At 41.1% G+C, this 19,656-nt stretch overlaps 1 protein-coding gene across 2 annotated transcripts; it reads right to left on the bottom strand.

The window, feature by feature from the left end:
* Positions 1-1,616: 1,616 nt before the first annotated feature.
* rx3 (retinal homeobox gene 3) lies at positions 1,617-13,255 on the bottom strand. Of its 2 annotated transcripts, none has more exons than XM_078551743.1 (3): positions 12,146-13,228; positions 11,495-11,736; positions 1,617-4,937 (listed from the first exon to the last, which is right to left on the bottom strand). In XM_078551743.1, exons 1-3 carry the CDS (start codon positions 12,414-12,416, stop codon positions 4,488-4,490), a joined length of 963 nt encoding a protein of 320 aa, XP_078407869.1. In that variant the 5' UTR covers positions 12,417-13,228; the 3' UTR covers positions 1,617-4,487. The 2 variants fall into 2 exon arrangements, with proteins under 2 accessions (XP_078407869.1, XP_078407877.1); XM_078551751.1 differs by having other exon boundaries at positions 4,651-4,839; positions 12,146-13,255.
* Between the last annotated feature and the right edge of the window lie 6,401 nt (positions 13,256-19,656).

The following is a 19,656-nucleotide window of genomic DNA, read 5'->3' as shown; positions in this document are numbered from 1 at the left end:
CCCCTCATTTGGGAGGGGGGGGGGGGGGTGGGGGTGGGGGGTGGGGGGGAGTTGTGTGGGGGTAGGCAGGAGAGCGCGCGAACCCTATCTGCGCCCCCGATCAGGTCTGCACCGCCATTTTACATGGGCAGGCCAGCCCAGCGTGACATGTGCCCGGAAGCACTGGTGCGCTCCCTGTGCAGGGCAGGTTTCCTGAATCATGATGTGCACTCTTTCACACGCATGCGCACAAAAGAGCTCAGGAATCTCCCTGAGGCACAGAGGTGCCTCAGGGAGATTAGTTTAAGGCTTAAAAATTTAAATAAAGAAAATAAAATATTTTAAGACATGTCCCCTCATGTGACAGTGTCACATGAGCTGGGACATGTCAAGGAACATTAATGAAAAAATGTATTTAATTTATGAACCCTTCATGAAACCTCATCCCATCTGTGGATGAGGTTGCATGAAAAATGCGAAGGCCGCCAGGGCTTCTTGCCTGCCCGCCAACCTTAAGGTTGGACGGGCAGCCCAGTTTATTACTTTAATTGATATTTAACTGGCCTTAATAGGCCTTTGACAGTTCGGCCGACTTGGCTGTGTGCCTGCCAAACTGAAAATCTTAATGACACGCGGTGACGTCGGGATGCACGCCCGACGTCACCCTGCGTCACTTTGCGCCTTGGTGAGTGGGCCCCGCCCCTGCTTGCCGAGCCGAAAATTCTGGCCAATGTCCAGATAATGGGCTGAATGACCACATTCTGTGCTGTAAATCTTTCTATGTTTCTGTGTTACTATATATAGCCCATTCTTCCTGGCAAATAAGCAACTGTTTGGCCAGTGCATGGTTAGACAAAACATTATATTTACCAACCACTTAAACATGTGTGTTTCAGTCGGTCATGAATGGAAACTTGCTCTCAGCTTATAAGGACAAATAAAAACGATGTGCAATCACATACATGGGGCAGAATTTTCTGCCTGTTCGGCGGGCGGGCCAGACCCAATCTCTGGCGTGCAGGGAGCCGATCCTGACCAGAGAAGCGGGCTGTGCCGCCATTTTACGTGGGTGGGCCAATTAAGGCCCGCCCAGCGCGACATCCAGTGGGAAGCGCTATGCGCTTCCTGTGCGGGTGGGGGGGATTCCCCAAAAGCGGGAATGCCTACTTTCGCGCATGCGCATGAAAGACCGTACATCACCCTGAGGCTAAGTGCTGCCTCAGGGAGTTCGCTTACGCTTTTTAAATGATTAAAAATAGAAAACAAATATTCCCTAAGATGAGATGGGACATGTTCATAAATTACGGTAAAACTTTATTAAACTTTTTAGAATCCTGCATGAAACCTCATCCCGCCGGTGGATGAGGTTTCATGTTTTTTCTAGTTACCGCCGGGGCTCCTGGCCTGCCCACCAACGTTAAGGTTGGATGGGCAGGTCCTTTAATTGTTTAAATGATCCTGTCAATGGCCTCAATTGGCCATTGACAGGTCGGCGGGCACACAGCTGATTTTGCTGTGCCCCCGCCTTCCTGAAAATTTAAATGGGGCGGGGTGACGTCGGCAGTTCCACCCGACGTCTTCCCGTGTCATTTTATGTGTCAGCGAGCGGGCCCCGCCCCCTGCTCACCATGGGCAAAATTCTGCCCATGATTTTAGCCAAAATGGAGCTAGGTTTTGCCCTCAGTAATAATAGGTTTGCAGAAGGCACTTCACATGTTGTTGGCATAATGATAGGACAATGTCAGTGATTCATGAACGCATTGGCCGAGCTTTTTGGTCGCCCTCTATAGCCTGCAATATTTTTGCTCATTCACTTTACAGCCAGCCTTGGCTCACTGGTAGAATTCTCACCTTCAAGTCCAAGTATTCAATAACTCACTTCAGAGACTTCAGCACACAATCTAGGTTGATACTTCAGTACAGCACTGAGTGTCACTGTCTGAGGTGCCATATTTCAGATGTTAACTGGAGACCCATCTCACCACTAGTCTTCCCTTGTCCTGGCCACCATTTATTTCAACCAAGACCTAAAAATAGATGATCTGGCACTTATTTTATTCCACTTTTGGAATTTTGCCGCGTGCAAGCTGGCTGCCAGGTTTCCTGCATTACAACAGTGACTACACTTCAAAAGTATTTCCTTGGCTATAACACACTATGGGACATCCTGAGATCATAAAAGGCACTATAGAAATACAAATTTTTATTTTTTTTAATGGAACACAAATGACAGATAAATGAGCACACATAATTCCTGGTCACTGTCATTGGTACACACACACAGATATACAGCCACGTGTGTACAATTGACACCAATTTAGTTGTGCCTTTGGACAATGGGTTTTTCCAAAAAAGAAATATTTCATAAAATAATTGAATTTGAGCTGCATGGAGTAACCAAAGCTAAAGCAAAACTACAATTTTAGATTTTCTATAATATCAAAAACAAATTATCTTTAAAAATGCAGACATATTTACATTTTACTTACATGTGACAAATTAAAACTTATGTACATTAGATATTATCATTATGAAGGTATAATCACATTTAATGGGTTGAAATTCAAATGCAGCAGTGGGCCAAAATGGCCAGAAATGAATTGGCCACAGGTTATTTGCACCTATTGATTACTTTTCAATGATATCATAGCTGGCCAATTTACTACTGGCCATTTTGCATCCCCATGGCGATCCTGAATTTCACTCCCCATGATTCCCAAATTTATTAAATCGAACTAAATATACACCATGTTGTTTTCTTGGGGAATTAAACAGAGCTGTAGGCAAGATTAATTTAAATTTAAGCTCAAATAACATAAAATTCCCTTCTTTTAGGGAGGTGCGATGGTGGCAATGTCACTGGACTAGTAATCCAGAAGCCCAGGCTAATGCTGTGGGGACATGGGATTAAATTCCACCAAAGCAGCTGGTGGAATTTGAATTAAACTGATAAAAAATCTGGAATTGAAAGCTAGTCTCAGTAATGGTGACCATGACAACTATCATCAATTGTGGTAAAAACCCATTTGGTTCCCTAAAGTCCTTAAGGGAAGGAAATCTGCCATCCTTACCTGGTCTGGCCTACATGTGATTCCAGATCCACAGCAATGTGGTTGACCCTTAAGTGCCCTCTGAAATGGCTGACCAAGCCACTCAGTTCAAGGACAATTGGGGATGGGCAACAAATGCTGGCCTGGCCAGCGATGCCCGCATCCCATAATAATGAAAGAATAAATTTTTAAAATCTCTCCGTTTTAGTTTTTTTTCCACATTTTGGGGGAGAAACAATGGTCTGATTACAAAAGTATGTAATTCCAAAAAGAAGAGTTCCTGTAAATCCTATTGCATCTTGTGGCCTGAAAGTAAATCGCCACATAACAGCGTTATGCTCTGACTGCTTAAAGGCCCTTCATTATTTATGCCTTAGAGGATAAATGCATTATGATGAATAGCACTGAGCCACACAGACCAGTAATATTCCATGCTTGTTCCCTGATCTAGGTTGCATTAACTATTAGCTGAGGTAGCAGTCAGGGCTATATAATTGGACATAACACTCCTGGTATATGGAGCTAGAAAAAAAAATAGACAAGGATCTCAGTCTGATTGCAATGCAATGAGCTTCGCTGGAAAGTGTATGTGCTAATGTCAGGAAAAAGCTAAGGTGAGGCTTATTTGTGATGCTCATGACACACACTGTCTGAAATTATACATAACGATTGACCAATTGGTCAAGGTATTAGAAGGCTTTTACACCTGTAGATCCAAAGCTCAGCAAGAATTGGCCCCGTCAAGAGAGCAAGGGGAAGAACTGAAAAAACACAAATGTATATGTTAAGAAGAAAATGTGCTGCCTAAATATTAAAAATGCTTCAATTGTAGTTAATTCTATTATGCTGCTTTCTTTAACGTGAACTGTTCCATTGAATGATCCTGATTTGAACAAGTCATTGGAAGAGCATGGCTAACCTTTATCCCAGATCATCAGTAGTGAAGAAATCCTAGATCTGACAAAAAAATTGAAGTTATATAGCACATCTATGTTTTTTTCATAGACTTAAAAGTTTTTCTACTTTTAATAAAGTTTCCATTCATTGGCAGAGTTATGAAAACAATTGTGTGTTCAGGGCAGATGTGCTTTGTTGTTTGTGAATCATCTCACTGATCAAATGCAAACATTTTTTTTAAACAAGCTATTACCTTAAAAGCTTAAAGATATTAAACTGTTTAAAGCACTAAGTTGTGGCTTATTTAATATTCATTTAAGAAGCTACAGACCCTATGCAACACAAAACAATTGCACCTACAACAAATACACTGTTAACAAATGTACAAAAATAAAAAAAGGAAATTATTAAAGGTAGGTTCTTAGGAATAGTTCTCAAAGTTTCTGATGCTTTGACATTTAAAGTGACCCTTCTAGTCCCAATTTAAAACTTGTAATCAGTATTTAAACAATTATAATGATTATTAATAGAATTCTCTGCTTATGTTCTCCCCCACCTCCCTCAGATCGTCTGCCAGCTTTTCCCAATGAATTGGATGTGTTCTTTGGCTTTCATTCTTAAGGAAGCTATACTGGAGTTTCTCTGTTCTGCATCTTCCAGAGGAAATTTGTCCACATAAGGTGTCCCACACTGGAAGGTTGAGGGAGTGATGGCACCCATAGGTTGCAGGTTGTGGCTCAATGCTGGGGAATTCAGGAAAGGCGGCGGAGTATAACTACTCTGCAGGCCCTGTGTTGTTGACATGAAACCTGGAAGGCTTTGTAATGCAGAGGAGCTGGATATTGGTGAAGTGAGCCAAGGGTCCAGTGCCAAGTTACTGTTCAGAGTGCCCATGGTAGAAGACTGTGAAGACCTGTTGAAGGAAAGCATGGGTGAATCTTGACGTTTCATTGCACTAGCTTCCAGTTTTTCTTGCCTCCTCCACTTGGCTCTTCTGTTTTGAAACCATACCTGAAACAAAAGAGCATTTTTATTTTAAGATATAAATAAAATTTGTGATTCAATAGATTCCACATATTCTGCTCCTTTTACTTCCCCAAGAAGTTGTTGACTGTTGGAGGATGTGTTTCCCAGGGCTGATGGCCAAGATCAGCTAATTCAGAACAGGCAATGGGGAATGCAGATTTAATGAAAATAGCTCCCGTGGCTTCCACTGGAGAGAAATATGCATCCAAAGGTGCTCTCAGCACTCAATGCTACAAGGCAAAATGGAAATCAGATGGAAGCTGTCTATGACTCAACCCATGGACAGGATTTTCTGGCAGGCATTGGGACCCTGATGTCAGGCCCATATGTGGGGGTTCACTAACGCAGCCCTTCCCAAAATGGGCCTCTAATTGGTTTTGGCTGTTTCAGCTTTCTCTTGCATCATCTTGCTGTTAATTTAGAGTGCAAAAAATGTCACTTAATTTTCATTCACACTATTTGTTGCTTCTTGTAGAGAATTTTTTTTTTTGCATTCATGCCAGAAATTACATTTGTTGTTTCTTGAAGAGACAATTTTTGTGAAGCTGAAAAGCAATCTTTCATTATACTGCTGAGCTCCAATTTAAACTCTCACAATCAGAAGAGCAGATGTGCAGGTACGCTGAAATATGTACGCAGGAATGTTTAGAAACTGCAGACAGGGGTGTTGGCAGTCTTCACAGATTTAAATAAACTCTGGGCAAGTTTGGAAATTGTCCAGGAGTTCCAAGGGATCACCTGAATTCCTTTATAATCTAATTTTGCACTCCACTGGAGTTATGCTCCATGTCGTGGTAAACTGGATGAGTAGGAGATTGCCTTCTTCAGGTTGTCTCACATGGCTCCCTTCCTAAGTCAGGTCAGGAAATGACCCTTGACTTATATGGTCAATTTTGAATTACAGTTAGCTGTATAAAAACACTCAGAGTAGTTAAACATGCATACACTGTTAAATTAGATTTTATTTGTCCATGAAATTTGTATAATTTTTAACAAATCCTATCTGGAAAACTATAAACCCATCAGTCTAATATCAATTTCTGATCAAAGAATGAAATCAAGCATCAGGAACAAACTCGCAGGAAAATGACTCAGTAATTTTTAAAATAAATATATTCTTTCATGAGGTGTGATTATCGTTGGCTAGGCCAACATTTATTTCCCATCTGTAATTGCGCTTGAGGAAGTGGTGGTGAGCTGCCTTCTTGAACCGCTGCAGTCCATGTGGTGTAGGTACACCCACAGTGCTGTTAGGGAAGGAGTTCCAGGATTTTGACCCAGCACCAGTGGAGGAACAGCGATATATTTCCAAGTCATGATGGTGAGTGACTTGGAGGGGAACTTCCAGGTGGTTGTGTTCCCATGTGTCTTCTGTCCTTATCCCAATATAAAACCAACATGACCTATAAAAGGGGAAATCTTGCCAAATGATTTCCCTAACTGTTTGATGGAAAAGAAAAACACACAGTGGGAGCACTCAAATTGAGCAAAGCAAAAGAACCCAGATAAAATCTGCATATGGACAAATTAGCAGAAGATGAAATTCAGTGCAGGCACTTGTTGGACACTGCATATTGGGAGGAAAAATGGATGTCATGAATATACCATGGATTGTGTAGAAATAGCTAATGGTGAAGCACAAGGAGATCTGGGGGCTGATAGTAAACTTGGCGCTTAACACATCAAATCATTGTGACAATAATAAACATATAGAATGCTTAATTACCTTGATAGGTCAGTTTAGTGTAAATCAGAAGACGTCAGGCTGAAACATAATCAAACTGACAGTAACAAAGTAATAAAGGATACATTTAAGGCACAGAAGCTTTACAGAGAAGAGCTACTGAGTTCAGTAAATGATCGAGTTATAAGGGAACTGGACAACATGAGCTTCTTTAGCCTTGAAAGGAACGTACACGGATATGATAATATAAAATATTATTGAATAAATTATTGCCACTTCAAAGTTTCCCAGTACCAGGGACATAGGTAAAACTGGTGAAAGGAGCATTAATAACAAATATCACAGAAAACTGTTTCATGCAAGGAGAATGAACATTTGGAATGGTCATTTGGGTAGGTTAGTGGAAGCCAAGACCTTAGGTGCAGCCAAGAGATAATTCCATGGTATAACAGAAGGAATGCAAATTTTTATTTATTGTGGATGGTTGAGCCAAGATGGCCAAATGATCTAAGCAAAAATAAAAGCAAAATACTGCGGATGCTGGAAATCTGAAGTAAAAACAGAAAATGCTGGAAAAACTCAGCAGGTCTGACAGCATCTGTGAAGAAAGAAACAGAGTTAACGTTTTGAGTCGGTATGACCCTTCTTCAGAGCTGAAAAGATGTAGAAGCTATTTCTACAAGAAGTAGAAACTACTCTTTAGCTCTGAAGAAGAGTCGTGCAAACTCGAAACGTTAATCTGTTTCTCTCTCCACAGGTGATGTCAGACCTGTTGAGTTTTTCCAGCATTTTCTGTTTTTATTGGCCAAATGATCTCCCTCATATCCATTTTCATTGTGATCTTGTGATAGCATTCTACAATTCTACAAGAAACTATTATTACACAAGGTGACTTCCTTCACTTAATTCTTTCAACCTGGCAGTGGGGGTGTATCTTGCTAAAAGTGCAGGCCGTTGTGTGTATAGTTAAAACTCAGGTGCAAATCAGTTCCATATGGAAATGAATAGGTGGAGATTTTAACAGGTTAGAGTTAGCAAATGGTCCGTAATCTCCACATCAAAGTGATATTATTCGGTCAAGTAATTTAGATTTTAAAGAGAGCATGCAACGCAAATTGCAGAAATGAGAACTGTCAGGTAAAAAAAAACTATGCTGCTGAACGAGTGTTTCTGTTTCTTTTCCAGAAGGAAAGCATGAGATACCACTGCTACTGTCCTAGGTTTTTTTTGAATGGAGTATATCTCACGGTGTTCTCCGCTTGTTTTTTTTTTAAAACTTGAAAATCTTCTGCGCAGCAAATTGCTGAGTGTGAGCTGATGGTGGAACATCTGGGGTCTTGGTGAATGATGGGACCATCAGTCTGTCTCTTGAACCGATGAGATTTAAGTATATATAAAAGAAACAGACGAACTCCAGAGAAAGAGAGAGAGTGAATTAGAGTCAACCCAGGTACAGAGAAAGAAATATAAAAAAAGAGGGGTACAAAGATTGGATTAAGAGAGAGATAAGATGCAGAAATGAAAAGAAAAATGAATGAAGAAGGTCACAAAACTTTATGCTGCGAGTTTCATTCGGTTTCACAGCGCAGATGTAGCAATTTCTTGGAACTGAGAGAATTTGACAGTTGTGTTTCGAGGGGCTAATGGGAGAGCGAAGCAAATTGTCCAGCAAATTGTGCTGATTGGAAACTCCCGGAATATCTCTTCCCCGTTACAAATGGCTGGGTTATTTTCACATCAATTTACACTTATTTTGGCAGCGAATTATTGTGTGCCTTATTTCCACACACTTTACACGTTCCAATGAGAAATGATGACAATTTGAGAAAAGGAGTCTCGTCCCCCAATCCATACTACCCCAGTTTAGCACCTCACTCATCCTCAAATCAACCCCAGGTACAGAGAAAGAAAGCATTGCTGGTTTCAGGCACATGGATCCGTTGAATGCGAAACGTGAACGAGCACTGAATTTAGGAAGTTGACCTGAAACTATAACCAGATAGCTGGGATAGGGCAAACGCTGTTTGGAGATCCTCTCCTTTAAAAGGTTGATTTAATTACAGCTATTGTACCCGTCTTAGTTGCTACCTCTTACACATTTACACAAACAGCCTCTAATATGATTGAAATGCTTAATAAAATTATCACCCAACTTCCGTTACTGGTTTATAATTGGTCAACAGCTCAACTTTCGCAAAAGCTTTTAAACTTTAGAAATTAGTTAGCGGCCGAGATCAACAAAGTCAAACTGCCGTTATTGCATTTTAATTCCTGCGAGCAAGGTAGCTGTGGAAGTATTTGTTTAGAGTCTCAGACCTAGTTTTTGTTTCGTTTAATTCCAAATACTTATAACAATACTGTAAGAAGGAAAAGCGAGGTGTGTTTTGGCCTCGGAGATGCACGGGCGTGGATTTCACAGCCGGAGTTCTGTTTCTTCACCATGTTATCTTCATTGGTGAATCCTATTTCTACTTTGAGTTTTACTTGAATCTGTTTCTCGGTTGTTGCATGTCTGTGTCAAAATTTACTTTGGAAACATGTAGTCTAGAACGATAGTTTTATGATAGAAAATAACGATAGTTATTTTGTCGAAATACACTTTCCCCGTGTTAAAATTGTGTTGCTTGGTTGAAAGTGTTTATATGACGAGCTGTTTGGAAGAAAACACATTTATAACCCTCCAAGATGGTTGACAATTGATTTTTAGTTCAAGATTCGTTTGAGGGAGGAAAGGGATATAGTACAATATAACTCTACCTAATCTTTTTTTAAAAATCTAAACCTCAGATCTACGGGATTAAGCATCCGTATTTTACACAGCTAAGAATGATTTGCAAACAAGTCCTTGAGCAATAACTCGCCCAATTTGTTCAACATTGTTTATGGCAATACCAATACATCTAATTTCATGTGACGCTCTTCGCTCTGTACTACACAGTTTGCATCTTCAGTGTAAGAGCTTTAACCCACTGATTACTTGCTGACCTATCCCCTTGCGTAGCAGCCGTGAACAGGATTCAATTATTTACTGACTCTGTGCAGTCTGGGCGGACTGCAACATTGCATCATATTTTAAGAGAGAATGTGGTGTATTGGGTAAAGATTGGTGTAAAACATGCATCGAATGAGGTCTTATATAATTAGCAAAATGCAGCCCCTTGCGCAAGATAAGCAGCTTTCATTTTACGCCATGAAAGTTGCCTTCATAATATTTTCTATACTTCTGAATGACTGATTTTTAGATACTAGGATAATCAATAACCATGAACGACATTTAAAAGTTTCTCCCTAGCACCGCTTGTGGTTTAAAAAAAACTTCTCAAACTCGACGCACGTTTTTATTTACCTAACCAAACATGCCAAGCAAGAGTTGTGTCTTTTGTCAAGAAAAAAATAGGTTCTTTAAGGCTGAAAACTCGATAATCCCATCTGAAAGGAAGCCATAGTTTGTTTTAAAATGACATATTTTGCGCATACTTCCTTGGCGAATAAACTGGGGACATGGAGAAAATAGCGAATACTGCAAATGTGAATTAAAACCATAGCACGTGAATGCAAAACAGTACAGCTGGCATCCATCTTCCGCTTGCAGATACTGGCTAATCTACTGTGCATATGTTATCCTGCATTACTTTGGACACACTTCAGTAAGGATCACATGTAACATGTAACAAAGCATAAAAGGTACTTTTTTTCCTGCAAACATATTTGACATCACCTTCAGTCTTTTTTCAATCAAAGAAACTGTGCCATTCCAACTGAGACTTTTACACCACTGTAAATATAGACTTGATAGAGTTTAACAGATCTGCAGAATGCATTCGGAATTTGCTTGAGGCAGTTTTTATAAAGAATTATTCGACGTTTTTGGGAACCTGGAAGAATGACTTATTAACATTTGAAATTATCCCACTAAAGGAGTTCTTACCATTAAATAACAAATATGTCTGTGCTTTGAAATTCAATTTGAACATTGGAAATAACAGCATGAGAAGACCATACAGCCCCTGGAGCGCTCACTGTCAGTGAGATCTCGCTTTCAGGCCGGCTCCCCACATCCCCTCCATTCCCTGAGACCCCAAAAATCTCTGTCCCAACCATAAACCTAATCACTAATGGATCAACCACAACCCTCTGGGAACTGTAAAGATTCATGACGCTTTGAGTGAAGAAATGTCTCCTTATCTCAGGCCTAAATGATCAGCCCCTTATTTTGAGGCTGTTCCAGATTCCCCAGGCAGGGGGAACAACCCCTCAGTGTCTACCACGTCAAGCCTCTTCATAATATTGTAGGTTTCAATAAGAGGTTTCACCTCTCATTCTTCTAAACTCCAGAGAGTATAGGCCCAGCTTACTCAGTCTCTCACCACAGGGCAACCCTCTCATCCCAGGGACCAATCTAGTGAACATTGGCCTTGCCAAGTTACAGGGATAGAAAGTGCTGAAAGGGACTGTGATCTTAAATTACTTCGAAAGAACTGAATCGCTGCTGTTGTTACCACACCTAGATACAGCAACTAACTGACTTACAGCTTTACACTATGGTCGGGTAATGTTACAACTGAATTATTGTGTGACCCTTCACATTACCGCAGTTTAACTTTCAGGACACTGATTGCCGGCATCAGGAGTTCTCCGAGAGGAAACAAGTGGCAGGTGAAATTCTGAAGGGCATTCAATTTTCACTAAAGCCACCGCATCTCCCCGCACCCCGATTTCATACCGAATTCCACTGAGGAAATGAGCATAGCATCTTCTTTAAATTGAGAAACTTAGACGAGGGCGGAGGGCTACAGTGCGGAGCACGACGGTACAAATACTAGGTCACAAACAGAAAGAGAAAGCATCGATATCTCACCTGCACCCTAACCTCAGGGAGGTTGACTTTCATGGCTAGCTCCTCTCTGCTGTAGACATCTGGATAGTGAGATTTCTCAAAAGCTCTCTCAAGCTCGTGGAGTTGGTATGTGGTGAATGTTGTTCGGTTTCTCCTGTGTTTCTTCTTGGGTTGGTCCTCGTTTATTAGATTATTCTCATGTGGCTTGGTCTTCACTATGTCCGACCGGAGACCTTCCCCACTGTTGTTTGTGCAGAAGTGATCTGACCCAAGCAGAAGGAGGCATATTATTTTCGTCTGTTTTTTTCTTAAATCTACTTATTATAAGGTAACAACATTTTGTTACTTTATTATACCATTTTAAAAGTACAATAGAAATAGTCATTAAAAGTTTCAACGTTTATAATTGCAGTGATTACAACCATTTTTAAATGGAGGCAAGGCAAATCTTCACTGCAGAGTAAAACTTCAACATTTCATTATTAATAGATAATAACATTTCTTTAACTAAAACTTTAACATTTCATTGTCGCTACCTAGTTACACAAATTGACGAAATCTGAACCAAATATAAATTTCATTGTTACACTTGCATTAACATTGATCTGCCTCTCTTGCCCTGACTAAAAGGATATGGTCCATACAGACAAATAACGAGGAACACGGTCTTACCGTCAAAACTTTCTGAATTCTCCTGTTCGTGCTTCAAGTTTGACATTCGATTGAAACAATCCCGGCCATTGCTCTTTCCCGCTTCTTCCACATTCCTGGAATTTCTATTGGAAGTGAAGGTGGAATGGAGAACCGAGTCTTCCTTGGTAAATCCCAAAATTGCGTCTATGCTGTGGACCCTGGAAGACGCGTTCCCCGTGTTTCTCGCCAAGCTCCCAAACGGTGACAAACTTTCGTCCATCACGTTGTTGGCTGAGCTGAGGAACCTCATCAATTATCACCTACTAAATAATAATTAGTGACTTACTGCCCCTCGGGGTGGGTGGGTGGGGGGGAGATTTTGTTTTTGCTCGCTCTATCTTTCAAAATATCACTTATTTCTTGCTTAGTATTCTTTCAGCTTCCGGGTTTTGCTGTAAGGGCCGATTCTGTCACTGACTCCTTTTGGAGGGAGTTCCCCGCTTTGTTTGTCTCTCTCAGATTGTAATGGCTCAAGAACTGGTCAAGGGGAGATCTAGTGGAAAACACTGCAAAAGTTGTGCGGTGCAGGTCAGCGCCGTTTGGAGGGTGAATACCTTTCCCCCCCGCCACCGCTAGCGATCACAACCTGAGAGTTGAGGTAATAACACTGGTTCCCAGCGCCTCCTGAGGAGCCGAGAGCCTCCCACCGAGCTGTCCATAGATTTCCAATAGGCTCAGGTCTTCAAGCACCTGGTTACTTGCTGCTCAGAGTGGCAGCTCCAAACCTCTTTCTTGCACTTCTGTGGTGTCTCTGCCGAAACTGTTGCTTATAAATCTTGGCCCAATCTTTGCCTTTCCCAGCTGTCGCATCGATAAAAGACTGGGGGAGGGACGGATGGGGATTAGAGCAGAGTTTGTTCAGACAGAACAAGATCGGACAATTGCACATCCTTCATAAATACAGATTACCAATGTATGATTTATTTAGAACAGAAATAATAACTCAATCCTTTTTTTTATACTCAGCGTCTCTTCATAGTACAACGAAATACGCCCTGCCCTTTCCAATATAAGGTAAAACGAAATAAATACACTGTTACAGTTTAGGTAGCCACATTGAAACGTTTAAAGTTAACATTAAGTGGAGATGAGTTTATAACTACAGTCAGCAAGTCGCAGATAGAATCGTGTGGGATAGAGTCAACAATTCCATTCTTACACATCCACATTCGCCCTGTACATCAGCAGAGTGAAATAGCCTGGGGAGTTACGTATGTCCTTTAAAATACAATAAAAAAGACAACTGTATTAAACTTTAACAATGCCATGATTAAAAGGAAATAAAGGTTACAGTTCATTGACGGCACGATGCTCGTAATTGTCAATTATCCAATAAGAATTACTTGCGTCACAATTATTCAATTATTTAGCTTTTTGTGTCCCTCCTTTTGTCCGTCCCCCATCTTATTATCAAAAAAACTTCTGTCAGATACAGTAGAGGGGATGGTGCTATCCTATAATTACTTTCAATTCCTGTCAGCGCCTGTTGCTCGTTATAATCGACGATTCTGCTAAGGGACAGTTTGGGAACGTAAATTGTAAAACGAGGAGATGCCCTTGTAAAGCAATTACTGGGAACCTTGTCTCAAGGAGACGCTTCTAGTAATCTCCTTCAAGTGAGACATGTGTGCCAACGAGTGCCTGTTAGGTCGTTTATTTGAGTCTATTGAAATGTCTATACATTAATTAATGATTTAATAGGATTTATCGTTAATTAGTTTATCCATGAGAAGAAACCCTCGCGTCAAGTTGTATTTTCCAATTAGTTTATGCATCCAATTCTTCCTTCACCTTTCATTTTCTTTCGTTCTTTCTTGTTGCTGAAAAGCTTTCTCGTTAAGAGACACATTGATGGATGGAGAGATTTACAGATAGTAATTAAATATCTTCGCACTACCACTGTGTTTCAAGCATAATAATTGTGTCCTTTCACACGGTATGTATGCCACTTTACTTTCGGAAAGTAAAAGCTTATTTATTAATCAGATGCCAATGTAGGGATGATATTTTAGAACAAAATCCCATTCCTCCTGCGGAGCTCTTAGTTTTAAATGTCTCTCTTGTGGGAGCCAAAAGAAAGAGCCAGTGCGCCGAGTTTCAGTAGCCACTTGTACAATGTAAATCGTTTCGCCATCTAAGCTGGTCACGAATTATACTGGGTGCAAATTGAAAGTGTGGCGTATTTACTCGGACTGAGATAATGAACGCAGCACAGCATGATCTGTTTCACTAGGACAAAGAAAAGGAACCGACATATTCATTCTAACCTGTTTATTAAATTATTAATTATTTGAACTTTTCAGCATTCATAGAACAGCGCATCAGTTGGAAAGAATTACCATCTGCACAAATTTAAGCTATAGCGTGTGTCCCACCATGTAAATAAAGCAAACAAAAGTTAAAGTGATCACTGCCATTAGAGCTGAACTGAGTGGCTGCACCTTAAATGCAATGCCCACACGCTGCTAAGGGGCTTAAGGCATTTTCCAATGTAAGCCAGTTTAGAACGGCTGAGCGTTTCTAATGACGAGGCGATGTTATCCTTTATTTACAATGATGCCAGAACTGGGGTTTCTCTGTATACAATTTACCTGTCAATGACAGGTTGTCAGGGTAACAGGGTGAAGACAGACATAAAAGGTCTAGAATGGCTATTGTGAACGATTAAAAAGTAAATAATGTTGGGTGGGTTGGTGGAGAGTCGACACAGTCCTCAGTTTGGGCGTATTGTCATAATTCAGTTTACATGTACATTTCGCTTGCTATTTGTGTTACTTTACCGTGCTCCAATACTTCCCATTCAGACCTACTTGCAATTTGAGTTGAATTAGCACAAAGTTGCAATCTTTTGCTCGTCTTTAGCCTAATTCCAAATCTGTTAATAGATACAAAGCTTTCTCTTCACATTTAGCTGATTTGTCTAAAATCGGAATTGGTGCGCAGGAAAACGCAGGGGAATTGGGCGTATATTTTCCTGATGGGGCCAAGGGGCTTGATAGAAGAAGACTCTTCCCAAAACATTAACCACTCTTTTAAGTTGAGGATAGGCCTGGTATATATTTGCAACTAATTCCTTTCATAAGAGGGAAGGAGCATGTTTGTAACCTCCCAGCTCTTCAGACTATTAAGATATTTGTACATAACCCGCTGATTAAATACTATTTGAAGAATGTACTTTATTGTTTGGGGATTCTTTCAGGAACACTGCAAATTAGGGCTAATTAAGTGTCAGCTTCTCTGTGTCGTCAGCTGGGCGAATCGTTCGGCTAACCTGGAATCAGTTCGTTAACAATCAGGGTGGTCATATGGATTTCATTGGATTTTCTTTTGTTTAGGTCCCGGAGGCAGTAAACAAAGGTGAAAAGACAATTTTATTCAAGCGCTTGTTTTGCCCTAACTTGTGTTGAAAGCCGTGATGATGAACTGGTATGAAATTGAAATTTGCCTATTCTCCATTTGGAATATAATTACTGATTCTCTACATCTTGAGGGGAGAATTGCGTGTAGATTTTTTTTCCCCCTATTCCTCACTACCTAGTACTAGTTATCAATACTCAAGTTTTTTTAAACCAAGGCAGGGTTTGAGAAAACAGCAATTCAATAAAAATTAGAGCTTGCCTTAAATTGATTTCTGCATGCTTTCACTATTGTAGGGAAATAACATCTTAACTCTGGGGACTGGGAGAGGTGTTATTATGACGCATAGTTTTTGTTCCAGTTAGGATGTCCATCCAAACCCAGCCCCCAGACTGATGGGATGTCAATCTTGTTTTTGATTGAAAGAAATTGGCACTTGGGTAGGAGGGTACGGACCTTTTGAAGCTGGGGTTAAGGTACGTTGTTAGAGTGAAGGCGGCTCTTCTCACTAATCCTTTTATGAGTGCTGAAGGCTGGCACTGGGTGGCCCCAATTGGATTGGGACGTGAGCATCATTATCAGGGTCAGCATTTGTTGCCCATCCCTAATTCCCTTGACAAGTTGGTGGTGAATCACCTCCTTGAGCTGACCATGTGGTGTAGGTACATCCACAGCGCTGTTAGTAACAGAGTTCCAGTATTTTCATCCAGTAACAGTGAAGGAATGGTGATATAGTTCCAAGGCAGGATGGTTTGTGGTTTGGAGGGGAATGTGCAGGTATTGTTGTTCGTATGCAGCTGCTGCTCTTGTCCTTCTAGCTGGTAGAAGCCACAGGTTTGGAAAGTGCTGATGAAGGAGCCTTGCTGAGATGCTGCAGTGCATCTTGTAGTGGGGCAACATTTGGAGACAGTGATCATTGTATTGCACATTTTAGGTTGCTGATAGAAAAGGACGACAAGCAATCCAGAGTAAAAATAATTAACTGGGCAAAAGCCAACTTCGATGGGGCAAGAACGGAGCTGGCCCAGATAGACTGAAACAAAAGACTAGCAGAAAAATCTATGGATGGACAATGGCTACCTTCAAAAAAGAATTGCTTTGGGCACAGTCAATGTATATTCCATCGAAAGAGAAAGGTAGGGCAAACAAATCCAGATCTCTCTGGATGAAAAAGGAGATTGAAATGAAGAAAAAGTGCACTTATGACAGGTTTTAGGTAAAAAATGCAATTGAGAACCAAGAGGAATACAGAAGATTCAGAGGGGAGATGAAAAAGCACATTAGAGAAGCGAAGAGGGATTATGAGAAAAGACTGGCAGCCAACATAAAGGGGAATCCCAAAAGTCTTCTATAGACACATAAATAGTAAAAGGGTGGTAAAAGGCAAAGTAGGGCCGATTAGGGACCTAAAAAGGGAATTTACACATGGACGAAGGGGACACGGCTGAGGTATTAAATGAATACTTTGCATCCATCTTTACCAAGGAGCTAGATGCTACTCAGGCCATGGTGTGAGATGAGGAAACTCTGTCACTAGAAGGGTTCAAAATTGATAAGGAGGAAATGTTGAATACTTAAAATTGACAAGACACGGGACTGGATGAGATGCATCCAAGGATATTGAAGGAAGTGAAAGTAGAAATTGCAGGAGCACTGGCCATAATCTTTCAGTCTTCCCCTAGATTCAGGAGAAGTGCCAGAGGACTGGACAATTGCAAACATTACACTCTTGTTCAAAAAAGGTTGTAAGGATAAGCCCAGAAATTACAGACCAGTTAGTTTAACTTCAGTAGTGGGCAAGATTCTAGAAACAATTATTTGGGAGAGAATTCATATGGGAAAATATGGGTTGATAAGGAAGAGCCAGCATGGATTTCTACAGGGGAAATCGGGTTTAACTAGCTTGCTGGAGTTTTCTGAAGAGGTAACAGAAAAGATCGATGAGGATAATGCTGTGGTGTACATGGACTCTGAAAAGGCATTTGACATAGTGCCACACAACCGACTTGTGAGAAATGTTATTGCTCATGGAATAAAAGGGACATTAGCAACGTGGATACAAAATTGGCTGAAAAATAAGAAGCAGAGAGTAATGGTCAATGGATATTTTTCAGGCTGGGGGAAGGTTTGTAGTGGAGGTTCCCAGGGGTTGGTATTGGGACCCTTGCTTTTCCTGATATATTAATGATCTAGATCTTGGTGCGCAGGGGACAATTTCAAAATTTGTGGACGATACAAAGCTTGGGAGTGTTGTGAACTGTGATGAGGACAGTGTAGAACTTCAAAAGGACATAGACAAGTTGGTGGAGTGGGACAGATTGCTGGCAAATGAAGTTTAATGCAGATAAGTGTGAGGTGATGCATGATCCATGAGGAAGATCACAGACAACATAAAATAAGGGGTGATATTTTGAAGGGGATGCAGGAGCAGGAAGACTTGGGTGTATATGTGCATAGATCATTGAAGGTGGCAGGACAGGTGGAGAGAGCAGTTAATGAAGCATATAGTATCCTGGGCTTTATTAATAGGGGCATAGAGTACAAGAGCAAGGAAGTTATGCTGAATTTTTATAAGACACTCGTTAGACCTCAGCTGCAATATTATGTCCAGTTCTGGGCACCATATTATCAGAAGGATGCAAACACATTGGAGAGAGTACAGAAGAGGTTTACAAGAATGGTTCCAGGGATGAGAAACTTCAGCTATGAGGATAGATTGGAGAGGTTAGGATTGTTCTCCTTGGAGAGAAGAAGGCTGAGTGGAGATTTGATAGAGATGTTCAAAATCATGAGGGGGCTGGACAGAATAGATAGGGAGAAGCTGTTCCTGCTCATAAAGGAATCAAGAATGAGAGGGCACAGATTTAAAGTGATTTGCAAAAGAAGCAAGTGTGATGTGAGAAAAAACTTTTTCACTCGAGTGGTTTGGTCTGGAATGCTCTGCCTGGAAGTGTGGTGGAGGCAGGTTCAATCGAGGCATTCAAGAGGACATTAGATGATTATTTGAATAGAAACAACGTGCAAGGGTACAGGAAAAAAGGCAGGGCAATGGCACTAGGTCATAATGGCCTCCTTCTGTGTTGTTAAGCTTCTGTGATTCTGTCCTGTTTTTTGTGGACAGGACATACCTGGGCAATTTTGCACATTGCTGGGTAGATGCCAGTGTTGCAGCTGTACTGCATTAGCTTGGCTGGTTGTGTGGCTAGTTCTGGAGCACAAGTTTTTAGTACTGTTGCTGGAATGTTTTCAGGGTCCATAGCCTTTGCAGTATCTAATGCCTTCAATTGTTTCTTGATATCATGTGGAGTGAACCGAATTGGCTGAAGAGGGCACCTGTGATGGTGGGGACTCCCTGAGGAAGCCAAGATGGGTCGTCCACCCGGCACTTCTGACTGAAGATGATTGCAAATATTTCAGCCTTGCCTTTTGCAATGATGTGCTGGGCTCCCCCATCAGTGAGCATGGGGATATTTATGGAGCCTTCTCCTTCTGGTAGTTGCTTAATAGTCCAGCACCATTCATGATGCATGACAGGATTCCAGAGCTTAGCTCTGATCCATTGGTTGTGGGATAGCTTAGCTCTGTCTATTGTATTGTTATGACAGTGGACTAATGGTACCAATTCGTGTCTCTCTTTCTCTTTCTCCCCAACCCCCACCCCCCAAAGTCAGCTGTACCAGAATCACCCAACTTAATCACAACTTACTGCCATCTATGCCTCTTGGACAAGCCAAAGACTGATTCATATTTTTTTAAACCTTTATTTGAACTCTTAACTTCTCATTTCTGATCTGAGTGTATGTGTATTGCACTTTTATTATTTATTTTGGGTTTTAGTAACTAATAAACATACTGGGAAAAGGTATCCATGGAGACAGGGATCCTTTTAAATTAACTTTGTTGCACCCAACCGAGGAAGTTGAAAAAAGAGAGGGAGCCAGCTCATTCCTCCTTACCTGGGAGCATAACAAAATTTTGGGGTCTCACTGTGGGGACCTCACCCAGGGACCGTTTATAACAGTATGCTGCTTCTGCTGTTTAGCATGCAAGTATTTCTGTGTTGTAGCTTCACTAGGTTGACACCTCATTTTTAGGTATGCCTGGTGCTGCTCCTGGCATGCCCTCCTGCACTC

Source organism: Cetorhinus maximus, chromosome 1 (assembly GCF_964194155.1).
Source record: "Cetorhinus maximus chromosome 1, sCetMax3.hap1.1, whole genome shotgun sequence".
Classification (NCBI taxonomy): Eukaryota; Metazoa; Chordata; class Chondrichthyes; order Lamniformes; family Cetorhinidae; genus Cetorhinus; species Cetorhinus maximus.
The sequence above is the reverse complement of the archived record's forward strand: the minus strand, read 5'-3'. Positions and strand labels throughout refer to the sequence as shown.